Here is a 15,631-nt window from a genome sequence, read left to right on the forward strand (position 1 = left end):
AGGGTAAATATCAGGTATCTGGCTGCAAGCCATCTTAGAGAGAAGTCAATGATCAAAGAGAAAAGGAGGTCAGTCTAGCCTTAGTCAAATCTTTCTGATTAAGGCGGGAATCCATTGGAAACTCCTATAAATGGAGGTTGATAATTCAGTCTATTTAGCCTAAATGGTCTTCATATGAGAATATAAAATATAAACCATCTTGTCTAACATCCACACAACTTTCTTTTGGAAACCAGATATTTGAATAATTTTGGCTGACTAAAAGTCTTAAATCTAGTGTTAAGTAGCTTTCAAGGCTCCCCGAGTTCCTTAATATTAAGTTTGCAGGATTTTTTCAGCACAGAATGTGTGGTTATAGTCTTTAATAAAATATATAATCACAGGGTCTAGAAACTCATTTCTATATACAGAAGTGACTATAGTAGAAGTTTAGACATGGTGATTTACTTTTTAAATTTGTTTAAGAGTATTAATAAGAGCAAGCATTTTACAGAATATTTCCTGGATATTTTTAAAACATTAAACCAGACAGTTTATTTACACTCACCACCCTCAAACACTGTCAGTCACCTGAAGAATGCGGTTAGCCTGTTTTTATTTACACTGAAAAAACTCACCATATTCTGTGAAATCCAGTGTCTTACAGTTGTTTACATGGACACGATGGAGAAATTTAAACAAAATTAAATAAAATGAAATAAAAAGTTTTTATTTTAAAAGCACGGTAACTCAGTAAAGTGATAATGAAATTCCCATGAAACTCAATTAGACTGAATTAAACATTATTAATCTCCTGTCTCAAGCTTTATAAATAAGAAAACGCAATCCAGTTCTTCAAGTGTCCATTTGAATAAATGTACAATAGTTCCTGAAAATGGCTGCAGCAGAAAAATGCTCAAATTTAAAATAAACCTAGCTCTATAGACACCAGAAATGACACAAATAATAGTTGGTGGTGGAATTAAAAATGCAAGGGGTTGTGGGGGAATGAACAGTAACTCATCAGGAATCATTATTCTACAGAAACATATTACGGAATTGCGGCATTTTTCTGGCTTACAGCATGTCCATGATCCTTAAATGTTATGAAAGCTTTACAGCAATTTTCTGTTCCTTTTTTGTTAGTCTTTGGGCTTCCTTTTCCAATTTCTTCCTTTGCTGTTCCATAGCCCTTTTCTCCCTGTCTGCCATTTTCTGCTGCCTGTCAAAAAAAGATATTAAAAATAAAATAAAAAACGCACTGTGTACATTAAGAAATGTACATAAAAAAGCCTTGTGTTCCAAGGCCTCTGTGAAATAATTTGTACTCTCAAATAAATTATGCTAATTTGCTACAACTGGTTATTGGGAGTTTGCAGAAATATTTAGTGATTGAACACTTATATGTTAAGGTGATTCCTGAAAGCATATCCTTAGCATTGTTTCGGAAACTTTTTATAATACTAGAGGTTGCTGCTTGAGCCAGTCATGACAAGCAATCTATGCCAAATTATCAACTAAGAGTTGATTTGAGAATCATTTCTATAATGTTCGACAGCAGGTCGTTATTTTTGAAAGATCATTTTAAAGTCATTACAGAGAGAACTTGTTCCAGATTGACAGACTGAATTTCAGACTGTTTTCTGCATTTAAAGACTTGAACCAATGTAATATTTGATTTTGTTTAAACCAACTTGAACGGATGCCAAAACAAAAATGACTTTCCATCAAATTTCAAACCACTAATAAGTCATTATTGTAGGAACACAGACCTAGCATGTTGGCATGATGAAATGTATTTTATTGGAAATTACCAACTCTGGGAAGAAGAGTATTATGAACTAGACACTGAATAGATATGGAGGACATCTGGTAACATAAGTAAAAGGATGTACACAGATTTGGCATGCTTAACAAAGAGATCTTTGATACATGCTATAAAACAGTGGTTTGTTGTGGTTCCTAAACTACAAATTACATAATTGAACACTTAATTACCCTATAATAGCATAGAATATCTGAATTACTGTCAGCTGTTGGGAGATCAGTGGAAGGACTTAATTAGGCACCCAAGAGATCAGGAACAAAAAACAGAAGACAGAGGGGTACACCAGGAGAGAAAACCAGTGCTAAAAAAACAGGACATGGACAATGTATTCAGAGAAGGAATAAACTGAAAATACTACTGTTAGGGCTTCTGAAACTAATATAGTAGAAAATGGCCTATATTACATTCAGCTCTTCACACAGTTTTATTTTAATTACACACAGCAGGCCATTTAATAATATAGCACTGTATAAGACAGCTAAAACCTCAGTCATAGGGAGTAAATGTATTAATACAGACATCTAAGGAAAAATACAGCAGCAACCAGGAAATCCACTTAGTGCCACCTGGGATTCAGCCTCTCCCAGAACCAAGTCCATTTGCCAGCCACACAGAAATCTTTATCTTCATACTAACTTCTTATATTAAAAGTGTCCATTTCTCATTATAACACAATATCAACATTTCAATAATATATTCGAGCTCTGCTCCAATAATGCTCAGATGTGCTTCTACATTTTTAACAAATTATATTTTAAATCCAAACTAGTGACTGAAATTAGGATAGATACTATACATGTTTAAAAAAACAGCCAACTCTATGCTTGTATTTTGTATTAGTACTGCTTACTAAGTCATCAAATATTAGGCTTTCTCCCTCCCAAGTTCAAAATAATAGATACACTGCCACCTACTGACAAATTAAGGAACTGGTGAGGTGGCTTTATATTAGGATCCACAGACTCCGGTCAGAAACCAATCAGAATCTGGGATCAAGTTATTTTTAGACAAGTATAATCTAAATTAAAAAAAAAAAAACTAATGAATTATATGAAATTAAACTGTGAACCAATCACTCCCGTTCTAGGAAATCTCAGTCTAATGTGCTTTAAAACCAACAGTAAATGGACAGTAGAAGAATTTAGCACAAGTACCTTAAAACTTCTTCAGCTTCCCAGGCAGCATCAGACTCGTCTTCCCACGCGTTGGAATCTTCCTGCCATGTGTCTAAATCCCCCAATTCAGCCTACAGTACACAATACAGAAAGGGGGCTTTAAAGAAGGTCAAACCTAATTATTAGTGCTGTGTTTTTTTATATTTATAATCGTATATATAAAAATTAGATAAATAATGGAAGAGATATAGTTATTTCTGTAAAAAATGTATTATGCTTTTATTAACAGGCTTAAAAACAAAATTACTTCAGATGTTTGACTGCCATTTTCACTTCTGACCCTTGACTCAAGACGTTCAGTCATACACTATGAGTCGCTTGACTTGCACATGCAGCTTTTGACAAACGGTATCTCTGATCTTACTTGCAGACAAAAAAATAAATAAAAAAAATACAAAGGCTGATTTCATTTGAATACTTATATTGTTAAAAAACTGCAGGTTTAACCAGAAGAGAGTTTAGAATGCAAGCCTATGAGACAGGAATTAACTGCATTTTATTTTAGTCCCATGACATTTCAAGTCTCCAGGAAAACTTTAACAACTTGAACTTAAGTATATAATCATGTCTTTAAGGGATGCAAGATCTAGTCAAATAGTCTGGTAGTTATTTGATCATATAGGAAGTCAACTAAAAGTAATCAGGAAGAGACTTGCCAGGCTGCTCTATCCCTGTGTAAGGGACATTTTTAAAGCTGTGCATTGATGTGCTGATCGAAGTGTAGAAACTTTACTGATAAATGTATCATACATATTTGCTCGAGAATCGAATCGTGCTTGCAGCCACAATTGTAAAAGTCAGTACGTTGGATGAAGATGCGAGTTTTAAATCCAACTTAATTTTAAACATCTTCCAACCTGCATTTTCATTCTATTTGGAATTTCTTCACAAAAGACTTATTAGTGAAAGATGACACTGGATTTGATAAGTACTGCTCTATAGTAGTGAAATATGCATCACAATACAAGTAACCTTCTTTAATAGCAATTCCTTGCGAAAAGCCCTAACAAAAATAAGATTCTCCACATTATAAACTGGGGGAGTAAAACATATAGAAGCATGAGATTTGTACACACTAATAATTAAGAGAAAAAAATACTCACAGAAGGCTGGTTAAAAGGAATATCCTGTGTGGCTGCTAGCCTGCTGGAGAATCCGGCACTACCATCAGACACAATGAAATTTAGTGGCTCCCTCTTCTTAAGGACAATCTAAGAAAGAAAGGTAGGTCTCCATCAATCTCACTGCTGTAAAATCTCAGAGATCTTACAAATTCAAAACAAAAATATATACTACTAATAAAGACATGAATGGTTATTTTTTTAATCATTCTTAAATTCTAGACTATGTTGTGCACAAGAACCCAGCTACTACTTCAGCTACTCTGCAGACAGCAGGGCTGTTAAATGCTTTAAGCAAAGTCAGTGTATAATTCATTTAATGTATTAGATTGGTGAGGTGGGAATAGAAGCATGTATTGTGCACTTGGAAACTGTACGGTTTACAATGATTTACTTGGGACATCAGTGTTTGAAATAAAAAGCCTGTGCCTAATAATGGGTAAACCAGTTTTGCACTTTTGCCAAAAAGTATTGGGATCCAAATCTTGGTCTGGAAAAAGGTACATCTGTTTATCACACAAGCATATCATACTGAAAATTCAACATACTTTTTGTGTTTTCCTGATGGTGGGGGTCATGTCTTTGAAATAGTCAGGCTCATCTGTCTCAGTGTCATTTTGTTGGGGGGTCACAGTACCATTCCCTCCTTCAATCTTAATACTTGTGGGGGCATCCTCATCCCAGGAACTCCATTCTTCTATCTCTGGCTGCAAAATAAATCAATAAAATGTGAGGGAAAAGTCTGCAATGGAAACTAAATGACTTCATTTTGAATGAAAGGAAGAATATGTAGATGGAAGTGCATGATTTATCCCAATAGAAGAGCCCTTTGCTGAAAAGGAGTACCTGAGTGTTTCATGTCTTTATTTGTGTAAATATTATCCTGATGACAAAGGCTTTTGCATGCAGTCCCTCTATACAATTTAATTTGAAACTGTAGTGAAAATGTATAGAGAAAAAAGTAAATTAATTACTCATTTACAGCATACAGATTCTGTTAACATACATAATTAGATTCATTTTGTTTAGCTTTTGTATGTACAATATAATGTTTTCCAAGTTTGTAACATTCATTCAACTAATAGGAATAATAAATAGTGAATGATTGCAATAGTCAGTGAGGAAAAAGACAACTTTTCTTAATATCAATGGTCCTGAGACACTCTTCTATATCTTGGATTTAAAGGGATAAGGAATCTTGTGGGCCAGGGGTTTTCAAACCAGTCCTGGAGCACCCCCTGTCCAGCTGGTTTTTGTTCCAACCTAGGTCTTAATTACTTAATTGAATGGTATATTGCTTTGTTGGGTCAATTATTCAATTAAGACAATCAGTTGGCACAAAAACCAACCGGGCAGGGGATACTCCAGGACTGGTTTGAAAACCACTGTTGTGGGGAAATGCCACATGCTGCAGAGTGGAAAGTTTCGATAGGTAGTGGGAATTTACTCTGTGATGCTACTGACCTCTTTGGGCACGGAGGAAAAATCCACCGTTGTTGGCAAAGTGATCTGGTCGCCACTTAGTTTTCGTAATCTTCCAGACCTTTCAAACAAAAGGCAAAAGATTATTATTTTGTTCTATTAATATTATTACAAATCACATTTAGGGAAACTAATCAACCCTCCTGCTAGCATCCCCCACACACATTACAAATGTTTCTATTCTGGTTTGATATCTGTGAATCAAACTACAAGTATTACATTTTTCCTGAAGTTTTCACTGAAATGCCAAAGTGTGCAGAGTATGAATTTATGTTTTAAAGAGATGTTGTAATGTTGTAATCCATTCTTTAAATGTGCAAGTGTGAAACAGAATTCAATTCTTAACACCATGATGATCACTTGGTAATTGAGACATCCATTCTGCATTCTGCAATTAAGCCAATGAATCTCAATGAAAATCAACTGTAAGCAGTGACCATGATAATATCAGGAGAGACTGTATGACATTTAAAAAAAAAAAAAAAAAAAAAAAAAAAAAAAACTTATTACGAACTTAAAAGACCAGCCTTTCAAAAACTGATGGATTAAGTACAAGTATGTTTTTATTTTTATTTTATTAACATGTTACAAATATGCCACTTCAGTACTGGATACACATCATGGTACACATTGAAATTAAGCTTATATTGCTCATTAGAGAACGGCTTTACTTTCTCTATTAATGTAGTTATATGAAATAATTCATGAAAGGGTTATCCCTATGTTTATGATGGTAAGCACAAAAGGAGACCCACAGAGAATAATGAATACAGCCTGAACATTAAACTATTAGATTTGTGTAGGAGTGTGTGCTAAACGTTTGTACCAATTTCAAATGAGGAGAATACACGCTAAACTGCAAAAGAGCAATGACACAACCGCATGGCCTATACCAGGGGTTTTCAAACCGGTCCTGGAGTACCCCCTGCCCTACTGGTTTTTGTTCCAACCAAGGTCTTAATTACTTAATTTAAAGGAATGTTACTTTGTTAGGTCAATTAATGATTCAATTAAGCAATTAAGACAATCAGTTGGAACAAAAACCAGCAGGGTAGGGGATACTCCAGGACTGGTTTGAAAACCACTGGCCTATACTGCCTACACAGGGCAGTAACTGTGGTGAACAATGTGTTTATTAGGTTTTTATTTTACTTCATTTATAGCACTTACCTGCATATTAATCTTTTAAAGAAGGAGAGAATAGTTGCGAGGCATGTGCAAATCTTAAATAAGCGGAACTGAGAGATAGCCATAGTGGAAATTACACCTGTGGAGAAGATTGATAGAAAACACATACATTATTAGGTTGACACTTCTCCAATCACTACAATTGCCTTATATTATAGCCAAAATATGTTGCGGTGAAATGACACACACACACACACACGTATACATATAATATATATGCAATGGTTAAATATATTAACAAAAACATCTTATATCCATGGTAGAAAGGGTTTCAGTTTTTATTTTTTCAAATGACTAATTCTACTAATACCCGATAGGATAGTTGTTCCCTGCGTGCTGCAGAGTAAGGAACTACATACATTTAACGGTGTTGTAATTCAAATATATACCGTCAATCATTCTGCACTTCATAACACCATGTAACTTTAACACTCAGTTCTCCAATTTCAGCGGCTACCGGGAGGACTTACCCGACAGATCGCAAGCCCTGTCCAGGTATTTATCCAACCAGATGTGGCTTTTCCAAATTTGTGACCAGCTGGCACTTATCAATCAAATCTGCACTCTATGTCCGTCGCAGGCAATAAACAGTGTTCAACCAGTTTCATGTCTGTACCACAGACAGCCTGCACCAATCTATTGCTAAATTCTGCTAACTAGTTTGCCTTTCCATTTTAAATGCAAGAGAAACATCACCCTCGCAGTCACACCACCATCGGTGCCATCTTTACGTTTACGAGGAAGTAGATTCCGCAACGGCAAACAACGCAGGACCCTTATGTGGACGTCCGTATCTATGCCTGAAATATACACAATACAAACAAATGTCGATGAAATACTTGGTACATTAATTCAAACAAAACGAAAGAAACATATATATTTTATTACATATTTATTTTAACTATCATTAAGACATTTATTTTAATGTATTAAAAACACTTATTTTTAACCAGACTAATCACAAAAAATAAAACTAGTTTTTATTTTATTTATCAAGCACATTAAATATACATCTATCGGCAAAATTATGATATTAACACTCACATGTACTAATGCCTTTGCTTCGATGCGTCTCTTAGTGCCTCCTTCACCAACATGGCCGATCATGACATCATCGGAGGACCTTCAGTTTAGCTTTTCCGCAAATCAAGAATCTGTCCGCAAACATTTGCATAGACAATTTTAACTGTCCCTCATTTTACCATAGACATACATACATACAGTAAGCGTGGATCCCCAGGCAACCGAGTCTGAGTGAGAAGCATTGATCTATCTATTGAGAGATAAATAAACCTTTTATGGCAAATCATGTCGCCATCTTGAGTGATAAGAATTACTGAGTGTATAGAACACTACAGCAAATATGGAATATTGTATAAAATAACACGAAATGTAGCATATTAAACGAAATACAATATATGTAGGCTAGACACATATAAAACAATACATCTCGTTTAATGAATAGACATAGGCTACATTTAAAAACGCTTTTTACAAAATACGTTAATAGTAATTATATTCTTCGTATAGCCTACATACAATCAGAGTGCGATTTGACATCTCTAAAGACTTCAACAGCCAATCGGGCCGGTTTTTTATTTCGTTGGGGCGTTGACAATTTGCAAAAAAGTATGTTGTGCGACGTGAAGGGAGAACTTGGGTAAGGCATGTTTAATATGACAGCAAATGGGTACGAAGGGCGATTGTGCAGTTGCCAGATGCTACTTCCAAAATCTCCCTAGTGGTGAGGCAATTTCCCCATTTCCAAATTTTTCTCTCATTTGCACAATACCATTATTAGAGATGAGTTTACAGTATTGCAATACAAATGTATGTGGCCTGAAATGCGCCATTAATTCATATTGGATACTGATTCTAAAATACTGAAAATATTAATTAAGATAAAAAACTACTCAAGTAATAGTAAAAAGTATCTCATTTAGAAAGTACTTTGAGTACAAGTTACATAGTTACTTTTAACAAAGCATTGTCACATAATCTCCAAGCAAACACTAACGCATATATATATATATATATATATATATATATATATATATATATATATATATATATATATATATATATATATATATATATATACATACATACACACACTCACCTAAAGGATTATTAGGAACACCATACTAATACTGTGTTTGACCCCGTTTCGCCTTCAGAACTGCCTTAATTCTACGTGGCATTGATTCAACAAGGTGCTGAAAGCATTCTTTAGAAATGTTGGCCCATATTGATAGGATAGCATCTTGCAGTTGATGGAGATTTGTGGGATGCACATCCAGGGCACAAAGCTCCCGTTCCACCACATCCCAAAGATGCTCTATTGGGTTGAGATCTGGTGACTGTGGGGGCCAGTTTAGTACAGTGAACTCATTGTCATGTTCAAGAAACCAATTTGAAATGATTCGACCTTTGTGACATGGTGCATTATCCTGCTGGAAGTAGCCATCAGAGGATGGGTACATGGTGGTCATAAAGGGATGGACATGGTCAGAAACAATGCTCAGGTAGGCCGTGGCATTTAAACGATGCCCAATTGGCACTAAGGGGCCTAAAGTGTGCCAAGAAAACATCCCCCACACCATTACACCACCACCACCAGCCTGCACAGTGGTAACAAGGCATGATGGATCCATGTTCTCATTCTGTTTACGCCAAATTCTGACTCTACCATCTGAATGTCTCAACAGAAATCGAGACTCACCAGACCAGGCAACATTTTTCCAGTCTTCAACTGTCCAATTTTGGTGAGCTTGTGCAAATTGTAGCCTCTTTTTCCTATTTGTAGTGGAGATGAGTGGTACCCGGTGGGGTCTTCTGCTGTTGTAGCCCATCCGCCTCAAGGTTGTACGTGTTGTGGCTTCACAAATGCTTGGCTGCATACCTCGGTTGTAACGAGTGGTTATTTCAGTCAAAGTTGCTCTTCTATCAGCTTGAATCAGTCGGCCCATTCTCCTCTGACCTCTAGCATCAACAAGGCATTTTCGCCCACAGGACTGCCGCATACTGGGTGTTTTTCCCTTTTCACACCATTCTTTGTAAACCCTAGAAATGGTTGTGCGTGAAAATCCCAGTAACTGAGCAGATTGTGAAATACTCAGACTGGCCCGTCTGGCACCAACAACCATGCCACGCTCAAAATTGCTTAAATCACCTTTCTTTCCCATTCAGACATTCAGTTTGGAGTTCAGGAGATTGTCTTGACCAGGACCATACCCCTAAATGCATTGAAGCAACTGCCATGTGATTGGTTGGTTAGATAATTGCATTAATGAGAAATTGAACAGGTGTTCCTAATAATCCTTTAGGTGAGTGTATATACACACCGATCAGCCATAACATTATGACCACTGACAGGTGAAGTGAATAACACTGATAATCTCGTTATCATGGCACCTGTCAGTGGGTGGGATATATTAGGCAGCAAGTTAACATTTTGTCCTCAAAGTTGATATGTTAGAACAGTGGTTCCCAAACCGGTCCTGGGGGACCCCCTGCCCTGCTGGTTTCTGTTCCAACCGAGCTTTCAATTACTTAATTGAACCCTTAATTGAACTAATAATTTCCTAAATCAGAGACTTTTAATTATTCTAAACAGTAGGGGTTTTAAGTTAAGTATAGAATTATATTAAAAAACGTATTGAAGAAACAACTATTTTCTTACACTATTTAAAAAGTAAAATCTAAGCACAGTGTTACTTTAATTAAGGTACAATTAAGTAATTGAGAGCTCAGTTGGAACAAAAACCAGCAGGGTAGGGGGTCCCCCAGGACCGGTTTGGGAACCACTGTGTTAGAAGCAGGGAAAATGGGCAAGCATAAGGATCTGAGCGACTCTGACAAGGGCCAAATTGTGATGGCTAGACGACTGGGTCAGAGCATCTCCAAAACTGCAGCTCTTGTGGGGTGTTCCCGGTCTGCAGTGGTCAGTACCTATCAAAAGTGGCCCAAGGAAGGAAAAGCGGTGAACCAGCGACAGGGTCATGGGCGGCCAAGGCTCATTGATGCACGTGGGAAGAGAAGGCTGGCCCGTGTGGTCCGATCCAACAGACGAGCTACTGTAGCTCAAATTGCTGAACAAGTTGATGCTGGTTCTGATAGAAAGGTGTCAGAACACACAGTACATCGCAGTTTGTTGCATATGGGGCTGCGTAGCTGCAGACCAGTCAGGGTGTCCATGCTGACCCCTGTCCACTGCCGAAAGCGCCTACAGAGGGCACGTGAGCATCAGAACTGGACCACGGAGCAATGGAAGAAGGTGGCCTGGTCTGATGAATCACGTTTTCTTTTACGTTACGTGGATGGCTGGGTGTGTGTGCGTTGCTTACCTGGAGAACACATGGCACCAGGATGCACTATGGGAAGAAGGCAAGCCGGCAGAGGCAGTGTGATGCTTTGGGCAATGAAACCTTGGGTCCTGCCATTCATGTGGATGTTACTTTGACACGTACCACCTACCTAAGCATTTTTGCAGACCATGTATACCCTTTCATGGAAACAGTATTCCCTGATGGCATTGATCTCTTTCAGCAGGATAATGTGCCCTGCCACAAAGCAAAAATGGTTCAAGAATGGTTTGAGGAACACAACAATGAGTTCAAGGTGTTGACTTCCAAACTCCCCAGATCTTATTTCAATCGAGCATCAGTGGGATGTGCTGGACAAACAAGTCCGATCCACTAGATCCAAACAAGGTCTAGTGGAGTCCTTGCCTCGATGGGTCAGGGCTGTTTTTGTGGCAAAAGGGGGACCTACACAATATTAGGCAGGTGGTCATAATGTTATAGTTCATCGGTATATATATATAAAGTGTCTGTATAGAAATATTAATAATTAAGAATTTGAATAAGCAGCTAACAGCAATAAAGACATCAGCATTATAATAATTAACTGAATAACTTTTTATTTGCATACTTCAGAAAATTATATTGTTAATCCATTTCCTCACATTAATTGACATTCAATAAGTAATTTCTATTTTATTCAATTTTAATATTAAAACAATAGGTTTTATGAAATAAAATATTAAGTATTGTGCATTTTTCTAAATTAGATAAGGTTTGTTTAGTTTTGAAAGTAAATTAACTAATCAAATGAGAGAGGGCATGGTTCTTTGTTGTCAATGCAGGAGGTGGTATCATGGAGCTGGCATTTCAACAAACCATACAACTTAGAAAGTATTTAATCTGTGAGACCTGGTTGTAAATCAGTGTGTGTGTGTGTGTGTGTGTGTGTGTGTGTGTGTGTGTGTGTGCGTGTGAAAACAATCCTATTATGTTTTATGTTTTTAGTGTGTTGTCAGTATTCCAGGCCTGTCATTCCACTTTAATTTTTCATATGAGTTTATTTTAAATGAAGTGTATTCAGGATTTTAGAATCCCAGTCTAGGATTTGGAAATATGCCGTCAAACCTAGTTTTGCTGTTTTCAGTGTGTTTACGATAATCCAGGCCTGTCATTCCATAGAAAGCGGCTGTCATTCCATGTCATTCCACTTTTATGTTTTATATGGGGTTATTTTAAAGAAAGTGTATTCAGGATTTTAGGATTCCTGTGTGTGATTTGGAGATATAGACCGCCCTTGTTTTCCCCATTGTAGTCTATGGGCATTCCACTCCCCATTGAAAATGGATATATTGCGTTTTGATATAAATCAGGAATGTCAAATGTCGGAAAAAAAGCAGTTTTTCACATTGGAATTACAAGACATAACTGGTTTTAGATTAAACTGTGTATACTAGGTGAAAAGCGTACCTCTGGGAGTATATCCATATAACCTGAATCATATGTGGAATTGGCTTCATTATCACGTTTTGCCACAAAGCTCTTCAATGTTTGCTCACTATGGGGTGCAACGAGTCCTCACATTTTCAATTCTGTTCATTTTTCGATTGTAGTTATTTTTCTTCACACACACTAGTCCCAAATTAATAACCTTTTTTGATAAAAATCGAACAATTTTAACACTACCAGCCAGGAAATCAACAATAGCAATATTAACAGTAAATGAACAGTAAGGGCTTATGAAACACTTGAATGCACTTTAAGTAGTTGTAGATTTGCATGAACAGTTTTTCTGGAGTTTCATGACTGAATTCCAGGATCGTTAGAAACTCACTGAGCCGATCAGGACAGGCAGACAGGAGCTGCATCCGCTGCCATTATTCAACTGTGTATCAAAACGTGCACATATACATACACAAGAACAATAATAATAAAACAGACTTGACACAATACATTATATAAATCGGTATGCACATGTCACAGAAGACATATACAATTATAAAACAAATAACTAGTTGTAAAATTAGCATGAAACTGAAATATGACATAGGTATAGTATAGTATTATGCAACGTGAAAGCGCGTTGAAATGGCTCCGATTACAGCTGTGCACATCAGTGCAGTAAACGGGATCGAGCCTGAATTAGAAACTGGCTGAGCCGATCACAGGGCAGGCAGACGAGTACGGGCTCAAATTAGCGCCATAAGTAAGGAATTCAAAATAAAAAATATTGTAAACAAACAAACAAACAAAATAAAGTTGAGAAAAAAATAAAACAATCAAAAGCAAAATGTATAGAATTGTAAACCAACAAAAACAACTTGAAAATTACTTCATTTATTTATTTTATTATTTGTTTAGGATTCTTATTACCTCAGCGCATCTCTTTACAAAAACTGAAATGTATATATGACATATAGGATTTATTACCATTTAAACTTATTTATTCCTATAAAGATTGAACGTGACAGTCAGCCAAAGACAAGTGTCGAAGATGTTGAAGTGACATTTATACCATCACATTATTCACAGCAACTTGCGTGCTCTGCATCAAACATCCCAAAGAAGTGAACCCTCACAGCTCATTTCTGGACACTTACCTACCTTGTCTAGAACCTTGTCAGCCTCATCTTCAGCTGAGAGTGGCACTGAAAACACTGTCACAACACCATTTGTGCCTGCTACAGACAGGATGCAAGATTTAGGCAATACACCTAAGAGACCACGCAACTGTTATGTGATTACCTATCTTCAATCACTTTTTTATATATAAAATTGGCTCTGCTTTGTACCATTTGCAAATTGAAATGTTATCCTTTAACATTGCAGTGCATTTAATTTATACTTTTGTCTTAGTTGTAAAGAATCCATGGAACAAAATATATTGTATATATTTGTTTTTTTAACAATCCAGTGCTGTGTAGAAAGACAATTATACTCATAAAATGGTCATCAAGTCCATTTAAGAAATAAATGTTCACAGAGTTTATTAAATGTTCACCTTGTGCATTAAAATGAAAAAGCTGGAATTATGACTGATTATGACTTCAATCCATTCTTTATTATCGGGGGATGCATTTTCTAAACTAATTGTTTTTGCATTTTACAAGATGCAAGTAATATTAATGTATATGTAGTTATTATACAAATAATATTTTGATAGGATTAGTTTTTATCAAGTACCATTATAAATATGACCTGTTTAATATTGAATTATAGCCCTAGCTGCAAGGAAAAGCAGCAATTAGCCTTTGATGTCATCCAGACATTTCCTGAGCTAAATGGTTTGCAGCACCACTGGCTATGTAGGTAACAGTAAATAATATTTAAACAAATAATACCACCAATTATTAATTAGGTAAAGGCTTAGCAAAAAAGTGAACTGTGACTGCATTTCCAAGGTCAAATTATGTTACCATATGTATAAAATATGCACATGTAGGTTACATTTCATATTTACTCAGTTAACCTCCAGCTAACTGAAACTTGTTTGCTTTATTGATTAATCGATTTAAAGTAAAATAAAATAATGCTTACAGTTTGTAAACTCCACAGTAAACTCAGAATTCAGTTTATTTTATAGGTTTACTCAACTCGCTGTGTTTGGAGGAGGAGGAATGACCCCAAGAACACCATCCCCACCGTCAAACATGGAGGTGGAAACATTATGCTTTGGGGGTGTTTTTCTGCTAAGGGGACAGGACAACTGCACCGCATCAAAGGGACGATGGATGGTGCCATGTACCGTCAAATCTTGGGTGAGAACCTCCTTCCCTCAGCCAGGGCATTGAAAATGGGTCGTGGATGGGTATTCCAGCATGACAATGACCCAAAACACACAGCCAAGGCAACAAAGGAGTGGCTCAAGAAGAAGCACATTAAGGTCCTGGAGAGGCCTAGCCAGTCTCCAGACCTTAATCCCATAGAAAATCTGTGGAGGGAGCTGAAGGTTCGAGTTGCCAAACGTCAGCCTCGAAACCTTAATGACTTGGAGAGGATCTGCAAAGAGGAGTGGGACAAAATCCCTCCTGAGATGTGTGCAAACCTGGTGGCCAACTACAAGAATCGTCTGACCTCTGTGATTGCCAACAAGGGTTTTGCCACCAAGTACTAAGTCGAAGGGGTCAAATACTTATTTCCCTCATTAACATGCAAATCAATGTATAACTTTTTTGAAATGCGTTTTTCTGGATTTTGTTGTTGTTATTCTGTCTCTCACTGTTAAAATACACCTACCATTAAAATTATAGACTGATCATTTCTTTGTCAGTGGGCAAACGTACAAAATCAGCAGGGGATCAAATACTTTTTTCCCTCACTGTACCTGTATTATAAGTGTTTTTGCCACCAGAGCACTTATCTGCCCGAGTATTTCAAAAAAGCCTTCAATACGGGCCAAAATAGTATCCGCCGATAAACTATGTTGATCAATTTGATGTGCTAAGAAAAGAAGGGCGTGTTGGAGCCTCCGCTGTCCTCCGTGTTGTCCGCACAGCAGCGATACAGACTCGATGTGCTGCTGCTTTGGTCTGAATCTGTGAGAAACCACGCCCATTC

At 36.8% G+C, this 15,631-nt stretch overlaps 1 protein-coding gene across 1 annotated transcript; it reads right to left on the reverse strand.

Annotated features, from left to right (window-relative positions):
- Positions 1-578: 578 nt before the first annotated feature.
- On the reverse strand, positions 579-7,521 carry ebag9 (estrogen receptor binding site associated antigen 9). Its single transcript, XM_066715951.1, has 7 exons — positions 7,244-7,521; positions 6,756-6,852; positions 5,568-5,646; positions 4,652-4,810; positions 4,086-4,193; positions 2,962-3,053; positions 579-1,201 (listed from the first exon to the last, which is right to left on the reverse strand). Exons 2-7 carry the CDS (start codon positions 6,836-6,838, stop codon positions 1,084-1,086), a joined length of 639 nt encoding a protein of 212 aa, XP_066572048.1. The 5' UTR covers positions 6,839-6,852; positions 7,244-7,521; the 3' UTR covers positions 579-1,083.
- Positions 7,522-15,631: the final 8,110 nt, after the last annotated feature.

The sequence above is a fragment of the Amia ocellicauda genome, chromosome 10 (assembly GCF_036373705.1).
Source record: "Amia ocellicauda isolate fAmiCal2 chromosome 10, fAmiCal2.hap1, whole genome shotgun sequence".
Taxonomy (NCBI): domain Eukaryota; kingdom Metazoa; phylum Chordata; class Actinopteri; order Amiiformes; family Amiidae; genus Amia; species Amia ocellicauda.

What these genes read in the sequence shown, in the direction of transcription:
- ebag9 (XM_066715951.1), bottom strand. Translation starts at nt 6,838, where the DNA reads ATGGCTATCTCTCAGTTCCGCTTATTTAAGATTTGCACATGCCTCGCA. An exon ending in TTTAAAAGATTAATATGCAG is followed by an intron (nt 5,647 to 6,755) that starts GTAAGTGCTATA and finishes TTTGTTTGAAAG; the next exon opens with GTCTGGAAGATTACGAAAAC. An exon ending in TTCCTTTTAACCAGCCTTCT is followed by an intron (nt 3,054 to 4,085) that starts GTGAGTATTTTT and finishes TGTGTACTGTAG; the next exon opens with GCTGAATTGGGGGATTTAGA.